The sequence below is a fragment of the Nerophis lumbriciformis genome, linkage group LG22 (genome assembly GCF_033978685.3).
Source record: "Nerophis lumbriciformis linkage group LG22, RoL_Nlum_v2.1, whole genome shotgun sequence".
Lineage (NCBI taxonomy): Eukaryota > Metazoa > Chordata > Actinopteri > Syngnathiformes > Syngnathidae > Nerophis > Nerophis lumbriciformis.
In genome coordinates, this window is record NC_084569.2 from 35,275,053 (window position 1) to 35,299,785 (window position 24,733).

General features: G+C 37.1%; 1 protein-coding gene across 6 annotated transcripts in view; it reads right to left on the reverse strand.

Moving 5' to 3' along the window:
* Nucleotides 1–24,733, reverse strand: part of prr12b (proline rich 12b) — an 82,175-nt gene that overhangs the window by 26,092 nt on the left and 31,350 nt on the right. For 5 of the 6 annotated variants that reach the window (XM_061973791.1, XM_061973790.2, XM_061973789.1 and 2 more), the window contains exons 4-6: nucleotides 17,774–22,146; nucleotides 7,346–7,552; nucleotides 1,600–1,671 (exon numbers count right to left, since the gene is read on the reverse strand). In XM_061973791.1, the coding sequence (XP_061829775.1) occupies nucleotides 1,600–1,671; nucleotides 7,346–7,552; nucleotides 17,774–22,146 (4,652 nt within the window). Of the gene's footprint in view, nucleotides 1–1,599; nucleotides 1,672–7,345; nucleotides 7,553–17,773; nucleotides 22,147–24,733 lie in introns of those variants that run through there. The other variant, XM_061973795.1, reaches the window with a different exon arrangement.

Consider the following 24,733-nt stretch of genomic DNA (forward strand, 5'->3'; position numbering starts at 1 on the left):
AATAGCATAAAATAAAATGTAATCAAATAGAATACAATTTAACATTTAAATACAATATATTAAATAACAATAACCATCAAAAGTAATATAAGAAATGCTTAGAATATAAAATTATAATAACAATAATAATTGAACAATAATATAATAATAATAATAATAATAATAATAATAATAAACAATTACAACAATAATAAACATGTTGATGATAGGGACAAGCGGTAGAAAATGGATGGATGGATGGATAAATGGTAAATGGCTTATACTTGTATAGCGCTTTTCTACCTTTTTTTAAGGAACTCAAAGCGCTTTGACACTATTTCCACATTCACCCATTCACACACACTTTCACACACTGTTGGCGGGAGCTGCCATGCAAGGCGCTAACCAGGACCCATCAGGGTGAAGTGTCTTGCTCAAGGACACAACGGACATGACTAGGATGGTAGAAGGTGGGGATTGAACCAGGAACCCTCAGGTTGCTGGAACAGCCAGTCTCTCAAATGCACCACGCCGTCCCCGGATATTGATGATAATAATTAATAATAATAACAATCTTTGATAATATACAGCAATAACCAGCAAACATAAAATGAGAAATGCTGATAATATTAAATGATAATAATAATTTAACAATGATATAATAATAGCAATATAATAGTAATAACAATTACAACAACAAAAATAACGATAATAATATTAATGATAATAATATTGATAATAACAAATTATTATTAATAATACTTTGAATTATAATAATTATAATGAAGTAACAGTTATATGATAATAGCTAACAATATAATGATATTAATGATAATTACCAGCAAAAATAAAACGAAAAATGGTAAAATATAAAATACTAATAACAATGCTAACAATGAATGATTAACAATAATAATAACAATAATATTAAAGAAAAATGTATGAGTTATTTCAAGAAAGTCTCTTGGTCACCTATACCACAAAGTTTTTCTTTACATTTATTTAGTAGCTTAGCATCTCTTGACCCATGTTGGGTTAATTTTAGAGTGTTAAATTAATTAAAATGTAAATAAGTCCCATTAAAAAGCAGAAAAGAAAGAGCTTTAATTTTCTATGCACCCTTTCATTTAAATTCTAAACCTTTAAATGGATGATAATAATTTTTTAATCCCTTCTACTCTAATAGTTTAAAAAAAATTAAATTAAATTAATTAAAGCGTTAAAAAAGTCAACTTCACTTCTCCTCTCACTTCAGCAATAGCGCTGCAGAGACGGCAGGTGGCAGCAAGGATCCTGCAGTGAAAAATGCAGTAACCATGACAACAGCTGCCCTAGTAACAGTGATCTCTTTCCTCTTTTGTCAGTCAAAGAACTGGCTGTCAGTCAGCTAAAACCGGCTTTTCCCCCCCTTCCCTCCAAACCTATAATAACCCAAAGAATAACAGCTGGAAAATTCAAATTGCTTGATTTAAACCAAATAAAAAATGAAAGTGAGTGAAGCGGTTTTGGCTTGATTTCCCAGGTGAAAGCAGCCGGCTGAAATATGTGGAATGAATGATGTTGAATAAGATTTTCTCATAAAGCTCCTGGCTTTGTTTCTTTCCGCGTGACGCAACTTACAGAGCTGGAGAGTTTCTGCATGGCGCCCCAGCCTTCAGGGTTCAACTGATCTTCCATTCCTTTCTTCCATGTCTGCATTGAAACCAGATCAAAAATCATGATGTGGGATAGAAGATAAACATGTTCCTGGTTTTATGTATACTCATATGGTCCAATTCCCTATGTCTAATTGACAAATACTACATCTGATGACAAAAAGTTGAAATATGACCAATTTAGTCTGACAGTTTAATGACTTGGCTCATTGCAACGCTATCAAGTTTTTTTTTAGGCTGCGTTATATGGTCGTAAAATTGCAGGGCTTACAGACTTCAACTCCCCCCCAGCAGCATACATGGCAAATCAGCAGCATAACCATGGTTACAGAGTGGCCACAATGAGAATATCTTCAAATCCATGTTCATGGAATTGTACAGCAGTTGGACTTGCTCGGGAAACAGAAGGCAGTCTTTGACGGCCAGAAATACGCATGTAACGTTCTCTGAAGGATGTGCACGTTCTTCTATATTAGAGAAGGCAACGTCTGCAGGAATTGGGTGTGAATGCTGTGGGGGAAAATTTACGGGGATAGCCTGAATTTCTTTATGAAGACATATTGAGTGTTTGGACTGGGTTGAGAAATATGGAAGTAGAACAATGGGCTTTTGTTTTTTGTTTTTTTTAATTGTATTTTTGAGGGAAGTGGCTATTTTTGTAATGGGAAAAATAGACAGCTTGAATGGTGAGAGTGACGATATACAGTACAGGCCAAAAGTTTGGACACACCTTCTCATTCAAAGCGTTTTCTTTATTTTCATGACTATTTAACATTGTAGATTGTCACTGAAAGCATCAAAACTATGACACCTGTGAAGTGAAAAACATTTCAGGCGACTACCTCTTGAAGCTCATCGAGAGAATGCCACGAGTGTGCAAAGCAGTAATCAGAGCAAAGTGTGGCTATTTTGACGAAATTAGAATATAAAACATGTTTTCAGTTTTAAGTACATAACTCCACTTGTGTTCATTCATAGTTTTGATGCCTTCAGTGACAATCTACAACGTAAATAGTCATGAAAATAAAGAAAACGCATTGAAATGAGAGATGGCCTGTACTGTATATGGGGTCAAACTTAATCGCACTGGGGGCCAAAAAAGATCGAACTGGATTAATTGCGCATTTAAAAAAAATATTCGCATTGGTGTTCATTTGTGGGCAGCACGGCGTCATAAATAAGAAGGTCCTGGGTTCGATTCCCGGTTCCCTCCGGGTACTCCGGCTTCCTCCCACCTCCAAAGACATGCACCTGGGGATAGGTTGATTGGCAACACTAAATGGGCCCTAGTGTGTGAATGTTGTCTGTCTATATGTGTTGGCCCTGTGATGAGGTGGAGACTTGTCCAGGGTGTACCCCGCCTACCGCCCAAGTGGAGCTGGGATAGGCTCCAGCACCCCCCGCGACCCGAGAGGGACAAGCGGTAGAAAATGGATGGATGGGTGTTTGGGGGAATTTTGCCAATCATTCACGATCCTTATGTAAGACAAGACATATGTGGGGGTCGCTCTATTCTGCTAATAAAGCCTTTAAAAAGACATTGTTTTATATACACAGTGTAAGTATGTATGTCATGTAGTAACGGGCACATTTAATATTTACATATTTTGTCCATTTTAAGCATACGGCGGCGCATTAATTAAAAAAAACGCATCACGACGTTCGCTTTTACCTTCAACAGCATCACTGTATATTACTCACTGCAGACTTCATGAGAGCCAACAAACATAATATAACATCACTTACTGCACAATGTCTGCTCTCATTGAGATGCTGATTGTTAGGATGTTGATGTATTCTTCTTTAGATGCAGAAATGTATAATCCTCGCCAAAAAAAAAGGGGGGGGGGGGGGCAAGTGTCTTTTTGAGTCTTTTTTGCCGATTCCGGGTCTACATTGGCTGTCGAAGTGAACCAACTTCTCAGTTTAAGTCCATGTCATTTCACTATCCGAGTGAGAGGCATGATTTTTTTCATTTAGAATAAACTTTTACGAGCTCCGAGGCGAGAAAGCAGCCTACCAGCTGACGATGTCAATACAGCAGCTTAAGTAAGTTGCCTCTCTCTGATCAATGCGCCACTAAATGTAGGTCCTTAACATTAGCGCTTATAATAACTATATTGCTAATACTTTGGTAATATTCATATACATATATACCGCATTTTTCGGAGTATAAGTCGCTCTGGAGTATAAGTCGCACCGGCCGAAAATGCCTAATAAAGAAGGGAAAAAACATATACAAGTCGCACTGGAGTATAAGTCGCATTTTTTGGGGAAATGTATTTGATAAAACCTAACACCAAGAATAGACATTTGAAAGGCAATTTAAAATAAATAAAGAATAGTGAACAACAGGCTGAATAAGTGTACGTTATATGAGGCATAAATAACCAACTGAGAACGTGCCTGGTATGTTAACATAACATATTATGGTAAGAGTCATTCAAATAAATATATATATATATATATAGACATATACACATACATTATATATATATATATATATATATATATATATATATATATATATATATATGTATATATATATAAGGGAATAAGCGGTAGAAAATGGATGGATATATATATATATATATATATATATATATATATATATATATATATATATATATATATATATATATATGACGTCATGGCTCCTTTTGACTCCATTGTAAATGGAATCTTTTGTACGCTTATTTACAAGTTAGAAAGCATTTAAAAAAAAAAAAAATTCTATTCTTGTCTCTCATAAGGATCGTGAATTATAGGCAACATTTCCAAAATGGTGCAGTGCCCCTTTAAGAGTTCTATTTTCCAACAGTCTGAGAGTCCGTGAATGTGTCGTGACTGCTGATTGAATGAGCGCGGGGGACCGAGGAGGTGAGGGAGGGAATACTATGAGAGAGAGTTGTTTGTTGTCAATAAAGTGATTGTTGATAGACCAATTCTTCGTCATTCTTTAAACATCTGAGAAAATATTTTATATTTGATATACACACAAAAACATCGGATTCCGAGAGCATGTGTCTATTATAACAGGGTGTCCCCAGCATGACTTGTTGGTGTTGTTAAGATACTCACAGTTTACTGTATTAGCATAGGATAGGATAGACTTTTACCGTATTTTCTGGACTAAATAATCCACTACATTTTCCCCAAGCTTTGAACCCTGCGGTTTATACAAAGGTGCGGCTAATCTATGGATTTTTCTGCGCTAACAATTACATTATGGAATAGATTTAGCAAATAAATCAAACAATGCAGTGATATGATCCACTTTAAGAAACTGTTTATAAAGTACAAGGAAGAAAAATCCTGATAAACATCTTGAACCTTCTTTAAAAAAAGGAGAAAATCTTATTAATCTCATAAAGAATAAATTACTTTTCGGTTTTGTTTGTTCAGCCGTTTCACTGCTGTGTTACAGACACCGTTTGGAAACAATTAAGGTATGTAAATAAACATTTACAAAATCTTGCTATGTAAATATCTCAATTCACAACGTACCGGTATAAATCTGCGGCTAATATATGAAAAAAATTGTTTTTTTCTTCAAAAATGTAGTGGGTGCGGCCTATAGCTTATAGTCCGGAAAACACTATATTTATTTATACATGTATCTATTCATATAAATTATGTGGGTGCAGTGCAGATTCAAAAAGTCCGCAAAAAAGTATTAAAAGTAGCGCAAAAGTCACAAACGCCCCACTACTTGTTGCGTGATTGAAACAAAAAAGGTAAAAATGACATGAAAACAAGGGGTGAACGTTAAAGAAAACAAAGGAGAACATAAAAGAGCACACTGAGCTGAGGATGTCGTTGTGGCTTGTGCAGCCCTTTGAGACACTCGTGATTTAGGGCTATATAAATAAACTTTGAATGATTAATTGATTGATTGATTTTTACATACAGTAAAAAATGAAAAATTAGTAATAAATAAATATTTTACTGTATTAACATGCATCTTTAATGTGGGATTTTGTACAGACAGGGTTTGATAGTTCATCAATCAATCAATCAATCAATCAATCAATGTTTACTTATATAGCTCTAAATCACAAGTGTCTCAAAGGGCTGCACAAGCCACAACGAGTTAAAGCATTTTAGCCATGTTGAGTTAAATTATTGATATTTTTCATGGTAATTTGCCCTCCGAGTAAGAATGCTTAGTGCTATGCATCTGTTTAACACCACTGTGGCTTGTAATGTTAGATGCAATGCACACGTTGTGTAAATATGCCTAACAAGGAGGTTGTCGTCAATGATAGTGTTGGGCTTCTTCTTTGTTGAAATTTGACATGCGGACCTGATCTAGCCCGCGGGCTAGGAGTTTGACATCGTGGCATACTATTACGATATTTAACCTTAAAGGGGAACTGCGCTTTTTTTTAAATTTTGCTTATTGTTTACAATCATTATGAAAGACATTACAACTGATGGATTTTTTAAAATGACATTCTAAATATTAAATAAACGTAAATAAAAAGCCGCTTACAGCACAGCCAAAGGGAGCTCCACTATTCCGCCCATAAAATCCAATAAATAACCATTCAAAAACTGCCAACAATGCTCCGTTTACATTTCGTGACTTGAATATCAACCAAGTATTAGTGATTTTGTTATTATATGTGCTAACGCAGACCAACTATTTATAGCGGCGACGTGACCACTTCCGTGTGTCCCTATGTTTACATCATCAAGAGATCTGCTGTTTCCTTGCTTCCCTGCTCCCTGTAAGTTTATTCTAGATCATAAATCATGCAACTAACCTGCACAAAAGAAGTCTGAGTAGGTATTCGGACAAATTGGTACATTTTGACAGCCACTTAGCCACAACGACACGAAAAGATTGCTGCGCGAGGATTAAGAACATCCTAGCAGTTGGCATCCTAATTACAGCAGACATTGTACAGTAAGTGGTGTTTTATTATGTTTGTTGTCTCTCATAAAGTCTGCAGTGAGTAATAATCAGTGATGAAGGAAAAACAAAAGCAATTATCGTTTTTTAAATTACTGTGCTTAAAATGATCAAAATATGTAAATATTAAATGTAATTATAAATGTGCTTGTTACTACATTACAAAAATACTTAAATAATGTACTGTATATAAAACCCTAATGGAGGTCTTTGGATGTTTTTTTAAAGGCTTTATAGGCAGAATTGCACAGCTGCCGTAGGCTCCATTGTAAGCGAACGTTTGATCACATTTATTTGGAATGCAAAAATAATAAAAATAATATCCATTGTCATATTTTTCATAATGATTGTGAACGATAGGCAAAATTACCCCAAAAAAAGTGCAGTTCCCCTTTCAGATACAAGTCTTTCATCCTTCTTCCTTAGTGACTGGTGTCACTGTTTTTTGTGGGGGGTTTTGTTTTATTCAATCACTGTTCAGTCACAGATTCCTTCTCCAGACCCATTTATTTGTCATTTAGCCGCTCCCCCGGTGAAAAAGCCTGTGCTCGCCCTCAAGCTGTTGTATAATTTGACAGGGGAGATGAGAAAATGCTCAGCTTTGGTCACACGTCGAACAGTGCCAGTCCGTTCAAGTCTGAGCTGAAATCATATTGATATGAGCTCACTCCTTCTTTAGTTTTTTTAACACTTTCTCTCGGTATTGAAATGACTACAAAAGGGTGTGTTTTTCCACAACAAAGAAAGGGATTCTAACCACACTATTATAATTCTCTTTGAAGTCGATCTTTACCTCTCCAGGATTTTCATAATGCATTTTGTCCGGTGTAGGGTTCAGCTCATTTCTGCTCATGTCCATGTTGGTACTGGGTCCAGGACTCGGGCCCAGAGATGGTGCAGAACCGACGGATCCGTCAGACAGAGCGGGCTCAATGCTGGACAGTGAATCGGTCCGCAGCAAAGATTGTGATGGCGGCATCGCTGAGCCAGGAAGTGGGTTCTAAAGGATAAATTGATTTTGATCATTCAATGATTCCTTTATTGTTGTTAAAATTACTTCCTTTAACGTAAAAAGCACAAGACATTGATAAAACGTTGATTATACATACTGTACATGTCCTTTAAAACTGAACTTGAAACCACTTTTGCTAAATATTTGTAAATTGAGACGCCGTTGATGTCCAACGTTGAATCCACGTTGTTGGTTGGGAAATGACCACATTTCAATGTCAAATTCAAGGTCACAACCTGACATTGAAGAAACGTCGTCAAAAAGCATGTTGTTTTAACGTTGTATTTGTATTGTGGAATATTGGTTGGGAAATGACCAAAATTCATCGTTTAAATCAAGGTCACAACCTGACATTGAATAAACGTTGTCAAAAAGAATGTTGTTTTAACGTTGTATTTGTGTTGTAGAATATTGGTTGGGAAATGACCAAATTTCAATGTTAAAATCAAGGTCAAAACCTGACTTTGAATAATAGTCATCAGAAAGCATGGTGTTTCAACGCTGTATTTGTATTGTAGAATATTGGTTGGGAAATTACCAAAATTCAATGTTAAAATCAATGTCACAACCTGACATTGAATAGACGTTGTCAAAAAGCATGTTGTTTTAACGTTGTAATTGTATTGTAGAATATTGGTTAGGAAATGACCAAATTTCAATATTAAAATAAAGGTCAAAACCTGACATTGAATAAACGTCGTCAAAAAGCATGTTGTTTTAACGTTGTATTTGTATTGTGGAATATTGGTTGGGAAATGACCAAAATTCATAGTTTAAATCAAGGTCACAACCTGACATTGAATAAACGTTGTCAAAAATAATGTTGTTTTAACGTTGTATTTGTGTTGTAGAATATTGGTTGGGAAATGACCAAATTTCAATGTTAAAATCAAGGTCAAAACCTGACTTTGAATAATAGTCATCAGAAAGCATGGTGTTTCAACGCTGTATTTGTATTGTAGAATATTGGTTGGGAAATTACCAAAATTCAATGTTAAAATCAATGTCACAACCTGACATTGAATAGACGTTGTCAAAAAGCATGTTGTTTTAACGTAATTGTATTGTAGAATATTGGTTAGGAAATGACCAAATTTCAATATTAAAATAAAGGTCAAAACCTGACATTGAAGAAACGTCGTCAAAAAGCATGTTGTTTTAACGTTGTATTTGTATTGTGGAATATTGGTTGGGAAATGACCAAAATTCATCGTTTAAATCAAGGTCACAACCTGACATTGAATAAACGTTGTCAAAAATAATGTTGTTTTAACGTTGTATTTGTGTTGTAGAATATTGGTTGGGAAATGACCAAATTTCAATGTTAAAATCAAGGTCAAAACCTGACTTTGAATAATAGTCATCAGAAAGCATGGTGTTTCAACGCTGTATTTGTATTGTAGAATATTGGTTGGGAAATTACCAAAATTCAATGTTAAAATCAATGTCACAACCTGACATTGAATAGATGTTGTCAAAAAGCATGTTGTTTTAACGTTGTAATTGTATTGTAGAATATTGGTTAGGAAATGACCAAAATTCATAGTTTAAATCAAGGTCACAACCTGACATTGAATAAACGTTGTCAAAAATAATGTTGTTTTAACGTTGTATTTGTGTTGTAGAATATTGGTTGGGAAATGACCAAATTTCAATGTTAAAATCAAGGTCAAAACCTGACTTTGAATAATAGTCATCAGAAAGCATGGTGTTTCAACGCTGTATTTGTATTGTAGAATATTGGTTGGGAAATTACCAAAATTCAATGTTAAAATCAATGTCACAACCTGACATTGAATAGATGTTGTCAAAAAGCATGTTGTTTTAACGTTGTAATTGTATTGTAGAATATTGGTTAGGAAATGACCAAATTTCAATATTAAAATAAAGGTCAAAACCTGACATTGAATAAACGTCGTCAAAAAGCATGTTGTTTTAACGTTGTATTTGTATTGTAGAATATTGGTTGGGAAATGACCAAAATTCATCGTTAAAATCAAGGTCACAACCTGACATTGAATAAACATTTTCAAAAAGAATGTTGTTTTAACGTTGTATTTGTGTTGTAGAATATTGGTTGGAAAATGACCAAATTTCAATGTTAAAATCAAGGTCAAAACCCTGACTTTGAATAATAGTCATCAGAAAGCATGGTGTTTCAACGCTGTATTTGTATTGTAGAATATTGGTTGGGAAATTACCTAAATTCAATGTTAAAATCAATGTCACAACCTGACATTGAATAAATGTTGTCAAAAAGCATGTTGTTTTAACGTTGTATTTGTGTTGTAGAATATTGGTTAGGAAATCACCAAATTTCAATATTAAAATCAAGGTCAAAACCTGACATTGAATAAACGTCATCAAAAAGCATGTTGTTTTAACGTTGTATTTAAGTTGTAGAATATTGGTTGGGAAATGACCAAAATTCATCGTTAAAATCAAGGTCACAACCTGACATTGAAATAAACGTTTTCAAAAAGAATGTTGTTTTACCGTTGTATTTGTATTGTAGGATTTTGGTTGGGAAATTAGAAAATTTCAATGTTAAAATCAAGGTCAAAACCTGACTGAATAATAGTCATCAGAAAGCATGGTGTTTCAACGCTGTATTTGTATTGTAGAATATTGGTTGGGAAATTACCAAAATTCAATGTTAAAGTCAATGTCACAACCTGACATTGAATAGACGTTCTGAAAAAGCATGTTGTTTTAACGTTGTAATTGTATTGTAGAATATTGGTTAGGAAATGACCAAATTTCAATATTAAAATCAAGGTAAAAACCTGACATTGAATAAACGTCGTCAAAAAGCATGTTGTTTTAACGTTGTATTTAAGTTGTAGAATATTGGTTGGGAAATTACCAAAATTCATCGTTAAAATCAAGGTCACAACCTGACATTGAAATAAACGTTTTCAAAAAGAATGTTGTTTTACCGTTGTATTTGTGTTGTAGAATATTGGTTGGGAAATGACTAAATTTCAATGTTAAAATCAAGGTCAAAACCTGACTTTGAATAATAGTCATCAGAAAGCATGGTGTTTCAATGCTGTAATTGTATTGTAGAATATTGGTTGGGAAATGACCAAAATTCTATGTTAAAATCAAGGTCACAACCTGACATTGAAATAAACGTTGTCAAAAAGTGTTGTTTTACCGTTGTATTTGTATTGTAGAATATTGGTTAGGAAATGACCAAATTTCAATATTAAAATCAAGGTCAAAACCTGACATTGAATAAACGTCGTCAAAAAGCATGTTGTTTTAACGTTGTATTTAAGTTGTAGAATATTGGTTGGGAAATTACCAAAATTCATCGTTAAAATCAAGGTCACAACCTGACATTGAAATAAACGTTTTCAAAAAGAATGTTGTTTTACCGTTGTATTTGTGTTGTAGAATATTGGTTGGGAAATGACTAAATTTCAATGTTAAAATCAAGGTCAAAACCTGACTTTGAATAATAGTCATCAGAAAGCATGGTGTTTCAACGCTGTATTTGTATTGTAGAATATTGGTTGGGAAATTACCAAAATTCAATGTTAAAATCAATGTCACAACCTGACATTGAATAGATGTTGTCAAAAAGCATGTTGTTTTAACGTTGTAATTGTATTGTAGAATATTGGTTAGGAAATGACCAAAATTCATAGTTTAAATCAAGGTCACAACCTGACATTGAATAAACGTTGTCAAAAATAATGTTGTTTTAACGTTGTATTTGTGTTGTAGAATATTGGTTGGGAAATGACCAAATTTCAATGTTAAAATCAAGGTCAAAACCTGACTTTGAATAATAGTCATCAGAAAGCATGGTGTTTCAACGCTGTATTTGTATTGTAGAATATTGGTTGGGAAATTACCAAAATTCAATGTTAAAATCAATGTCACAACCTGACATTGAATAGATGTTGTCAAAAAGCATGTTGTTTTAACGTTGTAATTGTATTGTAGAATATTGGTTAGGAAATGACCAAATTTCAATATTAAAATAAAGGTCAAAACCTGACATTGAATAAACGTCGTCAAAAAGCATGTTGTTTTAACGTTGTATTTGTATTGTAGAATATTGGTTGGGAAATGACCAAAATTCATCGTTAAAATCAAGGTCACAACCTGACATTGAATAAACATTTTCAAAAAGAATGTTGTTTTAACGTTGTATTTGTGTTGTAGAATATTGGTTGGAAAATGACCAAATTTCAATGTTAAAATCAAGGTCAAAACCCTGACTTTGAATAATAGTCATCAGAAAGCATGGTGTTTCAACGCTGTATTTGTATTGTAGAATATTGGTTGGGAAATTACCTAAATTCAATGTTAAAATCAATGTCACAACCTGACATTGAATAAATGTTGTCAAAAAGCATGTTGTTTTAACGTTGTATTTGTGTTGTAGAATATTGGTTAGGAAATCACCAAATTTCAATATTAAAATCAAGGTCAAAACCTGACATTGAATAAACGTCATCAAAAAGCATGTTGTTTTAACGTTGTATTTAAGTTGTAGAATATTGGTTGGGAAATGACCAAAATTCATCGTTAAAATCAAGGTCACAACCTGACATTGAAATAAACGTTTTCAAAAAGAATGTTGTTTTACCGTTGTATTTGTATTGTAGGATTTTGGTTGGGAAATTAGAAAATTTCAATGTTAAAATCAAGGTCAAAACCTGACTGAATAATAGTCATCAGAAAGCATGGTGTTTCAACGCTGTATTTGTATTGTAGAATATTGGTTGGGAAATTACCAAAATTCAATGTTAAAGTCAATGTCACAACCTGACATTGAATAGACGTTCTGAAAAAGCATGTTGTTTTAACGTTGTAATTGTATTGTAGAATATTGGTTAGGAAATGACCAAATTTCAATATTAAAATCAAGGTAAAAACCTGACATTGAATAAACGTCGTCAAAAAGCATGTTGTTTTAACGTTGTATTTAAGTTGTAGAATATTGGTTGGGAAATTACCAAAATTCATCGTTAAAATCAAGGTCACAACCTGACATTGAAATAAACGTTTTCAAAAAGAATGTTGTTTTACCGTTGTATTTGTGTTGTAGAATATTGGTTGGGAAATGACTAAATTTCAATGTTAAAATCAAGGTCAAAACCTGACTTTGAATAATAGTCATCAGAAAGCATGGTGTTTCAATGCTGTAATTGTATTGTAGAATATTGGTTGGGAAATGACCAAAATTCTATGTTAAAATCAAGGTCACAACCTGACATTGAAATAAACGTTGTCAAAAAGTGTTGTTTTACCGTTGTATTTGTATTGTAGAATATTGGTTAGGAAATGACCAAATTTCAATATTAAAATCAAGGTCAAAACCTGACATTGAATAAACGTCGTCAAAAAGCATGTTGTTTTAACGTTGTATTTAAGTTGTAGAATATTGGTTGGGAAATTACCAAAATTCATCGTTAAAATCAAGGTCACAACCTGACATTGAAATAAACGTTTTCAAAAAGAATGTTGTTTTACCGTTGTATTTGTGTTGTAGAATATTGGTTGGGAAATGACTAAATTTCAATGTTAAAATCAAGGTCAAAACCTGACTTTGAATAATAGTCATCAGAAAGCATGGTGTTTCAACGCTGTATTTGTATTGTAGAATATCGGTTGGGAAATTAACAAAATTCAATGTTAAAATCAATGTCACAACCTGACATTGAATAGACGTTGTCAAAAAGCATGTTGTTTTAACGTAATTGTATTGTAGAATATTGGTTAGGAAATGACCAAATTTCAATATTAAAATAAAGGTCAAAACCTGACATTGAATAAACGTCGTCAAAAAGCATGTTGTTTTAACGTTGTATTTGTATTGTAGAATATTGGTTGGGAAATGACCAAAATTCATCGTTTAAATCAAGGTCACAACCTGACATTGAATAAACGTTGTCAAAAATAATGTTGTTTTAACGTTGTATTTGTGTTGTAGAATATTGGTTGGAAAATGACCAAATTTCAATATTAAAATCAAGGTCAAAACCTGACTTTGAATAATAGTCATCAGAAAGCATGGTGTTTCAACGCTGTATTTGTATTGTAGAATATTGGTTGGGAAATTACCAAAATTCAATGTTAAAAGTCAATGTCACAACCTGACATTGAATAGACGTTCTGAAAAAGCATGTTGTTTTAACGTTGTAATTGTATTGTAGAATATTGGTTAGGAAATGACCAAATTTCAATATTAAAATCATGGTAAAAACCTGACATTGAATAAACGTCGTCAAAAAGCATGTTGTTTTAACGTTGTATTTAAGTTGTAGAATATTGGTTGGGAAATGACCAAAATTCATCGTTAAAATCAAGGTCACAACCTGACATTGAATAAACATTTTCAAAAAGAATGTTGTTTTAACGTTGTATTTGTGTTGTAGAATATTGGTTGGAAAATGACCAAATTTCAATGTTAAAATCAAGGTCAAAACCTGACTTTGAATAATAGTCATCAGAAAGCATGGTGTTTCAACGCTGTATTTGTATTGTAGAATATTGGTTGGGAAATTACCAAAATTCAATGTTAAAATCAATGTCACAACCTGACATTGAATAGACGTTGTCAAAAAGCATGTTGTTTTAACGTAATTGTATTGTAGAATATTGGTTAGGAAATGACCAAATTTCAATATTAAAATCATGGTAAAAACCTGACATTGAATAAACGTCGTCAAAAAGCATGTTGTTTTAACGTTGTATTTAAGTTGTAGAATATTGGTTGGGAAATGACCAAAATTCATCGTTAAAATCAAGGTCACAACCTGACATTGAATAAACATTTTCAAAAAGAATGTTGTTTTAACGTTGTATTTGTGTTGTAGAATATTGGTTGGAAAATGACCAAATTTCAATGTTAAAATCAAGGTCAAAACCTGACTTTGAATAATAGTCATCAGAAAGCATGGTGTTTCAACGCTGTATTTGTATTGTAGAATATTGGTTGGGAAATTACCAAAATTCAATGTTAAAATCAAGGTCACAACCTGACATTGAATAAATGTTGTCAAAAAGCATGTTGTTTTAACGTTGTATTTGTGTTGTAGAATATTGGTTAGGAAATCACCAAATTTCAATATTAAAATCAAGGTCAAAACCTGACATTGAATAAACGTCGTCAAAAAGCATGTTGTTTTAACGTTGTATTTAAGTTGTAGAATATTGGTTGGGAAATGACCAAAATTCATCGTTAAAATCAAGGTCACAACCTGACATTGAAATAAACGTTTTCAAAAAGAATGTTGTTTTACCGTTGTATTTGTATTGTAGGATATTGGTTGGGAAATTAGAAAATTTCAATGTTAAAATCAAGGTCAAAACCTGACTTTGAATAATAGTCATCAGAAAGCATGGTGTTTCAACGCTGTATTTGTATTGTAGAATATTGGTTGGGAAATTACCAAAATTCAATGTTAAAATCAAGGTCACAACCTGACATTGAAATAAACGTTGTCAAAAAGTGTTGTTTTACCGTTGTATTTGTATTGTAGAATATTGGTTGGGAAATTACCAAAATTCAATGTTAAAATCAATGTCACAACCTGACATTGAATAAACGTTGTCAAAAAGCATGTTGTTTTAACATTGTAATTGTATTGTAGAATATTGGTTAAGAAATGACCAAATTTCAATATTAAAATCAAGGTCAAAACCTGACATTGAATAAACGTCGTCAAAAAGCATGTTTAAACATTGTATTTGTGTTGTACAATATTGGTTGGGAAATGACCAAATTTCAATATTAAAATCAAGGTCACAACCTGATATTGAATAAACGTCGTCACAAACCATGTTGTTTTAACGTTGTATTTGTGTTGTAGAATATTGGTTGGGAATCGACCAAAATTCAATGGTCAAATCAACGTCGGAAACCAACATTGATTAAACGTCGTCAAAAAGCATGTTGTTTAAACGTTATTTTTGAGTTGCTCAACGTCAGGACCTAATTCAACAAGTTCTCAACGTTGTTTTAATGTCTTGTGCGTGCTGGGTTTGGACAGCGTGTACACTTAATAACTGGTTAGCTAAATATTTCATATATAATAAAGTAATTCAGTAAATGAAAGAAAACTTCCCCCAGAACTGTCAGTGATGAACACTGATCCTCAAACATTTAATTTATTGTTAAATGGATATCGGATATGAATAAATATTTAAAAAAACATTTTGGTACACATAAATCATGACTTATTTACTAAAACATAAACTGATATTTTGCACATGCAATCCAACACTAGTAGTAAAGAAATTAGTTAGTTTTATATAGAGATGGTTACTTTTCAAATTTCAACCGATACCATACTTGCCAACCTTGGGACCTCCGAATTTGGAAGATTCGGGACAGAGTTAGAGAGCGAGAGAGAGAGAGATAGTTGAGGTGGGGAGTTGTGGGGGGTGGGGTTTGGTGGTAGCGGAGGTGTATATTGTAGCGTCCCGGAAGAGTTAGTGCTGCAAGGGGTTCTGGGTATTTGTTCTGTTGTGTTTATGTTGTGTTACGGTGCGGATGTTCTCCCGAAATGTGTTTGCCATTCTTGTTTGGTGTGGGTTCACAGTGTGGCGCATATTTGTAACAGTGTTAAAGTTATTTATAAGGCCACCCTCAGTGTGACCTGTATGGCTGTTGACCAAGTATGCAGGGCATTCACTCATGTGTGTGTTAAAGCCGCATATATTATGTGACTGGGCTGGCACGCTGTTTGTATGGAGGAAAAGCGGACGTGACGACAGGTTGTAGAGGACACCAAAGGCAGTGCCTTTAAGGCACGCCCCCAATATTGTTGTCCGGGTGGAAATAGGGAGAATGGTTGCCCCGGGAGATTTTCGGGGGGGGCACTGAAATTTGGGAGTCTCCCGGGAAAATCGGGAGGGTTGGCAAGTATGACCGATACGGTATTACTTCCCGGTACCAGGGAATCAATAGTAATACTCAAGGGTACTGATTTTCAGTACTTTTGCGTGTGTTTAAGTGTTATTAAATGGTAATTTGTTTCATAATAACATAAAAAATATGTATTTTTGCTCAGTTGATAGAGCGGCCGTGCCAGCAACTTAAGGGTTCCAGGTTTGATTCCAGCTACGGCCATCCTAGTCCCTGCCGTTGTGTCCTTGGGCAAGACATTTCAACTTTGCTCCCAGTGCCCCCCACACTGGTTTAAATGTAGCTTAAATGTAGATAATGGGTTTCATTATGTAAAGCACTTTGAGTTTGTAGAGAAAAAAACACTGTATAAATATCAGTTGCTTCACATTTAAAGGGGCTCTTTGCAATTTTTTTTAATTTTTTTTAAAGCAAAAAATATAAAAAGAACACAATTGGCTAGTGTATGTTATCATTAGTGGTTTAACAAAACATATGTGTTAAAACTGTCCATATTTTTCATAATTTCATTTAAAAAATGTATCTGCCCAAATAAAATGATTGGTGTTTACGGTAGTCACTCACCTTGTCCAACAGTCCAAGAGAAGCAACAAACATGCTGTTGTTATGAAAAAATATACATTCAATGATAGCTAATGCTAACTCTCCGAATCTGTATCATTAGCTTACGACACCCAAAGTTAATGCTTGTGTTAAGTACGTACGAATAGTTACGTCATAGAAGCCGGAAGAGGGTGGGATGTAACGCTCAAAATACATTGGAAAGTTAGCGCCCTCCGCGGCATCTGTGTGAATGTGGCAAACAGCTCCTTTAAAACTGAGCTGATAATGATAACCGTGTTGTCCAGTTGTTTTAATCTCCAGTTCTTACACTTCTGAGTATCATTTGCAAGTATGCATTCATTTCAGCTTGTCCTATGTTGTGTGTTGGCGTAGTCAGGAAGTAGTCTTTGCCATTAAGTTAAATTTGCCAATCGTGTCATTTGTTGAACCCTACAAAGTGATTATACTGTAAGTATTGCACTTATGACACATCAGCTGTTGGATTGCGACATAAATCTTAGTTGTAGTTGTGATCATCAAATATGGAGTTGTTAAAATCGACATATAAAATTGCTGATGCGGAGCAATAGCATGTATAGTTGTATGGATTTCCGTAGTGCCTGATGATGCATGTGGTTTGGCCTAAACTGACAACACTCGTGTCAGGTTCAGAATGGTGTTGACATTTGAGGAAATATTGGAACACAACGGCTGTATAACCCCTGCTGTATAATAAGCATGATGGATACATTTTCTTATCTATTTGACTTTACCTTGATGGGGCTGTCTTGGTCATGTTGCAGTTGTTGGACTGGTTGATGCAGATGTTGGTAATTTGGTTGCTGTTGCTGATGATGTTGTTGGTGGTGAGTGGAGGGCACATGATGGTGCAAGAGATGCTCTTGGTGCTGTTGGGATAAATAGTGGGGGTCTAGTTGTTGTCTGTGATGTTCGTGTGGCTGCGGTTGGTTGAAGTGTTGTGGATGCTGCTGCTGCTGCTGACATATGTTTGGTGCTTTGTTCAAAGCTTGATGCATTTCTGTGATGCCTTCTTCCTTCTTACCACGACCTCTACCCCGCCCACGCCCCCTCTTACTTTCTCCAGCTCCTGATCCCATCAGCCCCCTGCAGTATGAGGGCTCCGGAAGAGGGCGTATGCGCGGTCTCCCTCGAGGGCGAGGAGGGCCATCACGTTTTGGTTTTGTTGGTTTCCTTCCTCTTTTCTTTGGGCCATCTTGAGGGAGAAGAGACTGAGAATGTCCAAGGGAAGAGTAGCTAGACGGGTGGCAGAAGTCAATGTCACCTATCAATGGATTGAGCCCACTGACACCTGATGACACACCAGCCTTCCTACAGCTAGAAACCAAGTCAGGGAGCAGGTCAGGAAGGCGTCGACTGTTTAGACGTATATCAGCTGGACCATCATCTTTATCCTCATCATCTTCAAATTCGTACTCTTGCACATAGTTTTTCTTGGTTAGAGGCTGTGGTTCACGCCGCTGTTTGAGCAGGTAAAATGAGCTGGTCTTCAGCAGTTTCTTGGGCCGTGAGGAACAAAAGATGGCTGAGGTCATAGCGGTATTGTTTGTGCCTCCACCAACTCCTACAGATGCTGTCATCTTGTTGACTGAGTCACCTCCTTGAACTGCAGAATTCATCCCCATAGTAGAGGTCTGGGACTGTATGAGACCAAGTTGATCAGTATTCACAGTTGACGGAAGCTGAAGGGTTTTCAGAGAGTCAAGATCTAAATGCAGATTTGCACTTCCTGTTCCAGAAAGATTATGACAATATTGTCCATAGCCTTGATCTCCATGATGACCAACCATACCATAGCGTTCTCCAGCACCTCCTGTTTTAAGGACATCCATTCCCTCTTGCCCTCGACCTTGGGTAACACTGTCTTGGGAAGACTGTCCAGCCATAGAAACTCCTCCACAATTTGACTTGTAATTTGTTGAGCAAAACATGTCATCCATTCTTGGAAAGAAAGACCGATCTTCATCATTTAACAGAGAGTCGGAAAAGCAGATTGATGTTAAAGATGTATACTGCTCCTGTTGTTGACTTTGATTCTGTCCCGGTACACTGTTAGGGCTCAGAGTGTCAAACTGGTGTGACTTGAGTCTCTGTGTGTGTGGCAGATGGTTCTCTGTCTCCCTTGGTTGGGAGTGTTGCTGTTGTTGGGCAGTTTCCATATTTCCTGCCATCCGATGGGACTGGAGGTGAGTTATCTGGGAGTGGGAAAGTTGATGTTGACTGTGTGCTTGCTGTTGATGATGGGCATGTGTCTGGGGTTGGTTGAGGTGGTGCAAGTGTGAGGTGGTAGGTAAGCCTATATCTGGCTCAGAGAGAAAGCCATGAAGCTCTGTGGCTGTTGGTTGGCGATGGTGATAGGATGACAGTCGGAGTTGCTGCCTATGCCTTTCTCCAACAATAGCGTCTCCTCCTGTAATATTAGCACCACTCCGTATGCTGGTCCGATCTAGAACTCCTCCAGTATCACTGGTCCTTGGTTGTGAAAGAGACTGGTCTAACATATCTAGTGGGGACACCGAATTCTGCCTGAGTTGGCTTTGATCTCTTGGAGCTGCAAGGCTATACCTTGTATCCAAACTTTGATTCTGTAGCTGGAGTTGCAACTGAGAATCTACCCCTGTGGGCACGGCTCCTCGAGCAGATTCCATTATGCCCTGTTGACTCAAGGGATGTTGTTGCGGGGCTTGCTGGGGGTCCATTTTAGTCCGTGAGGTATGGGTCATGGCAGACTGCAGCATGTGAGTTTGCTGAGAACAGTTGGATGGCGAATTCATCATTTGGTGTGAAACCTGCTGAGCATCTGGTGTATTACACATGTAGGAACTATCTGGTCTATCTGAAGGCTCCATGTGATGAGGATGCATTTTATGAGGGCGGTTTTGCTGAGTATGATGGGCGGGCTGTGTGTGCTGAGAATGTTGAGACTGCTGACGGGGTGACACATGAGGTGTAGGATGAGAATGTGGGAGCTGTGTATAGGGGTCCCCTCTTCCATAATGCCCCACAGAACCCAAAGAGTCATGTTCTGGTTGATGTGAATGCGTACTATGGGATACAGAAATAGAGTCTGTGACTCTTCCTACACCTTCAGAAATAGACTTTGATATTTTCAACTCTGAGTTGGTGTGCTGATCCTTTGTCTGTGATATTTCTAACTGACTATTCAACCCACTGGTTCCATCAGTAATTGATGTTACAGGGCCTGAATCGCTAGCAGTGCTGTTTGTACGGATTACACTGTGAAGGTGAAAACGTTCTTCTGAGATTTTGTTCATGTCATAAGCTCCTCCCTTGGCTTCCGCATCCCCAGTCAATGTGAGCTGTTGCGGTATTTGCTGAGGTGCCGGGTGATTCTGGGCCGAATGAGAAGTTGAACTCTGTGTGTGCAGTAATTGTTGGATGAGAAAATTATCTTCCTCTTCCTCTTCTTGGGAGCGCTCTACCCCAAGCATGTTGGTCTGAGTTTCTGGTTTAGGTGGAGTTGAGTGGAAGGACTGCTGGCTCTGTGCTTGCCGCGGTTCAGTGAAACCTTGTGACGATGCCATGAAGGTTGGTGAAAGCATAGGGGTCAGGTATTTACTGGACCCTGGGCCTCCAGGGGATTGTGCTGGTCGAGCAGAAGCAGGAGAATGCAACCCGGGGTGGGTGACAGCAGAATTATTAGAAGGTGAGGGACTAGATTCATTCAAGTGGTATGAACTACTGCCTCCACTGCCAACACTGGCCACCCCACCTTCTGAACCTGCAGATCCAAGTCCAGTATCAAATGGAGCCACACCTGAAGCCCCGCTTCCTGTTGATGCTGTATTGCTCCCATACCCCAAAGAAGGACTGTCTGCCCTCCTAAGAGAGGCTGAGCTAAAGTTAGACTCTCCAAAGACTACCTCTGCTGAGAATGAGCGTCCATCTGAGCCTAAGTCATTGTAAGTTTTCCCTCCATTACCCGCTGCTCCAGAGCTAATATCCTGTGTGTTAGGTGAACTAAAGGCTCCATAAGACTGGGTCATGTGACTTGTTGCTGGCTGGTTGGGAGAGTAGGACTGGCCTTGTTGCTCTTGGGTGTTCTGGCCTTGTAGGCCTGTGCTGGATTTGGCTGTGGGTGGAGAACCATATGAGGAGAGGCATGTTTTGGATGTTGACTGTGTGGATGATACCACTGGCAAAAGAGGTGGTGCCGGTGGAGGTGGGGGCTGCTGACGGGAGGGAGCACACAAAGAGTCAGTGCTGATCTTAGGATTTGAAGAGACCGATGAGGAAGTGGAGGAGGCCAAGGGTGGTGGAGTGTGAGAGGCTCGGGAAGAGGATGATGCCGAGTTAGATGAAGAGTAGCCACTAGTGGAGCTCTTGGTTTCCTTACTACCAGATGAGGTGGAGGCCAAGCTGGAGGAAGAAGAAGTGTAGGGTGTTTGAATATTAGGTCCATATATTTGTGACTCTGATTGTGGTGAGGGTTTGTGGTCTGAGGGTGGGCTCTGTTCCCCCAAAGGACAGCAGGACACACCGGCATGCCGGTGTTGATTTGGAATTTGCTGATAGCCGACTGACCCACCGCAATTGATATATTGCTGTATCGGGAGTGCTGTGGAGTGGGTTGGGGATGAACGTTGGTAATGCTTGATAACACTGTCCTGTCGGGGACCTGCCCTATCATGAGGGGGGGTTGTGGGTATTAGGGCTGGCTTGGAAGAGAACATTGAGGCATTATAGAGCTGGGAGGACTGGTTGTGGAGTTGGGAGGACAGCAGGTTAAACTGGGGAGGGGGCAGGTGACAGCTGGAGGAGGTGGATGGGACATGGTTTTGAGGGGGTGCTGGGAGCTCTTGGGAGCTCCGGTAGACGGCACTCTGAGAAGACAGCAGGCGATCAAATCCCAAGCTTGACTGGGAGGGTGTTTTAATGTGCAGCAGGGGGTCATGGGGGGACAACAAACCATTGGAAGTTGGGCTAAAGGTGGATGCGTCCTGGAGAGATAATGAAGGAGTGAAGGAGCGTCCAGAGAAGGAGCCAGGGTGCTGGTATGCAGAAAGGGCTGAGGAGGAAGGGAAAGAGCTGGAACTTGGAATAGCCCCTGAAATAAAGAGCTCCGCTGGGGCCGGTGTGTGCATTGCTACAGGACACAGATCAACATCAAATGGATAGTGTTACATCCATTTCAAACACAAGTTGCAGCAGAACACTATACTAAACCACAGATCAGATTCAACAAAATAAGAATTAAAACAGTGTGTTTTAAACATTTTGAAATTATTACTTATATTCTAGTACAGGGGTGTCCAAAGTTTTTTCCAGTAAGGGCCGCATATAGAAACATTTGAGGATACAAGGACCGCTTTGGTCGATTTTGTACATTAAAGATGCTGAAACCAATACAATGGGTCAATGAATACTGTATATGCTAAACTATCAGAACAAAAAAAACCATCATAGCTTTGTGTTACAGGTAACAAAGCAAATTAGTATGTTATCTAATCCAACACCCTTGAGATATTTAATGTCTTCTTCTTATTATTCTTTACTAATGTTATATCATTATTCCGCCAACTAAAACCTTTTTGAAGGCTTAGCACACTTGAAAACGTACCATATAAAGCAATAAATGTGTGCACATGTTCATCAAACAGGTGGAACTCAAACAATTTGAACATAGTTCCAATGTTCTTTCATGTCAGCAATTCAACTTCAAATGTGAAATTAATATGTGATGTAAACGCATTACATGCAGAGCGAGACATTTCAAGCCTTTACTTTTCATCATTTTAGGGATCACGGTTTACAGCTTTTGAGAATCCCAAATTTTCTGAGATTTTCAATTCTAGGTCTTCACAAGCTATAAGCCATAATCAAAATATATCAAAATACATTTATTAATTTGCATGTGATAAGCCTATGTCATAAATTAGTTTCATCTTGTGAATCTAATTGCTGGAATAAACAATTATTTGCAGGATATTCAATGTTTTGAGTATTACCTGTACAGTTAGATATACAGGTTGTTGGCCATTTTGGTTGTCAAGCCCCATTTTGGGGGAGATTTAGGCTGGACACCCTTGTTCTAGTGCTTCAATACTACAGTAGAACCTGTTTAAATCGACCCCGTTTATGTCGACCACTCGTCTAAGTCGACCAACTCACCAAGTCTTGATCCACCATATTCTTCAATTAAAGGAAATTGGCACTTTTTTTGGGGGGGGGGGGGGTTGCCCATCATCCCCCATTGTTATGTGCGACACACATCTTTTAGTTTTCTCTGCATTCTAGATAGTAAAAAGCTGCTAACAAGAGGAGGCTAAAAATGTAAGTACTCCGCCTATAAAAACCCTACAAAAAACCTACAACAACCTTTCATATACAGTACATGCCGTAACCATGTAGTATCAGACACACTTGTGATAAAATGTAATACTTAAGAGTATTTTGGTCATGTTAAGGATTACCGAAATTACTTCTTACCGAGATTGCAACTCCACGCTACTTCGGTCAACAACATAAACAAACGTATTCAGTCCTTGGCAGTGAGTTGGAGTTGTTCTTCTTCACTTGGTTTCTTGGTATACCTCCAGAATTTAAATCAGGGGAGTCCAAACTTTTTCCACTGAGGTCCGCACATTGAAAAATTAAAGCATGTGGGGGCCATTTTGATATTTTTCATTTTCAAAACCAATACAATATATATTGTAACCATTAGGGCTCCCATAATTTTTGGATCTCAGTAATTAAAGGGGAACATTATCACAATTTCAGAAGGGTTAAAACCATTAAAAATCAGTTCCCAGTGGCTTATTTTATTTTTCGAAGTTTTTTTCAAAATTTTACCCATCACGCAATATTCCTAAAAAAAGCTTCAAAGTGCCTGATTTTAACCATCGTTATATACACCCGTCCATTTTCCTGTGACGTCACATAGTGATGCCAATACAAACAAACATGGCGCATAGAACAGCAAGGTATAGCGACATTAGCTCGGATTCAGACTCGGATTTCAGCGGCTTAAGCGAAATTGAAGAAGAAACTGAAGCTATTGAGCCATATCGGTTTGAACCGTATGCAAGCGAAACCGACGAAAACGACACGATAGCCAGCAACACGGGAGAAAGCGCGGACGAATCCGGCGATCGACTTCTAACCAACGATTGGTATGTGTTTGTTTTTAAGTGTTGTAATGTTTTTAAGCTAAATTATTGGTAAACACAGTTTATGTATATAATTTACGTAAAACCGCGAGTAATGAATAAAGTTTTCATCAATTAATATATTCTGTAGACATACCCTCATCCGCTCTCCTTTCCTGAAAGCTGATCTGTCCAGTTTTGGAGTTGATGTCAGCAGGCCAGGGAAGCTAGGGTCGATATTCTTCTCTTGATCATCTTCGGTGGCATAAGGGACGGTGTGAGCAAAGACATCCAGCGGGTTTAGCTTGCTCGTCTGCGGGAACAAACTGCCGCCATTGCTTGCCGTGCTACCGAGGTCCTTTGTCCCTGAATTGCTCACACACTCCGGCAGATTCAATGGGGGTCTGGCGGCAGATTTCTTTGACTTTATCGTTGGAAATGCATCTGCTTTGAGTGTCGCAGGATATCCACACATTCTTGCCATCTCTGTCGTAGCATAGCTTTCGTCAGTAAAGTGTGCGGAACAAACGACTGACCATTTTCGTCGGCTTTCCCCACACCCTCGTATTTTGAACAAATTTCGTC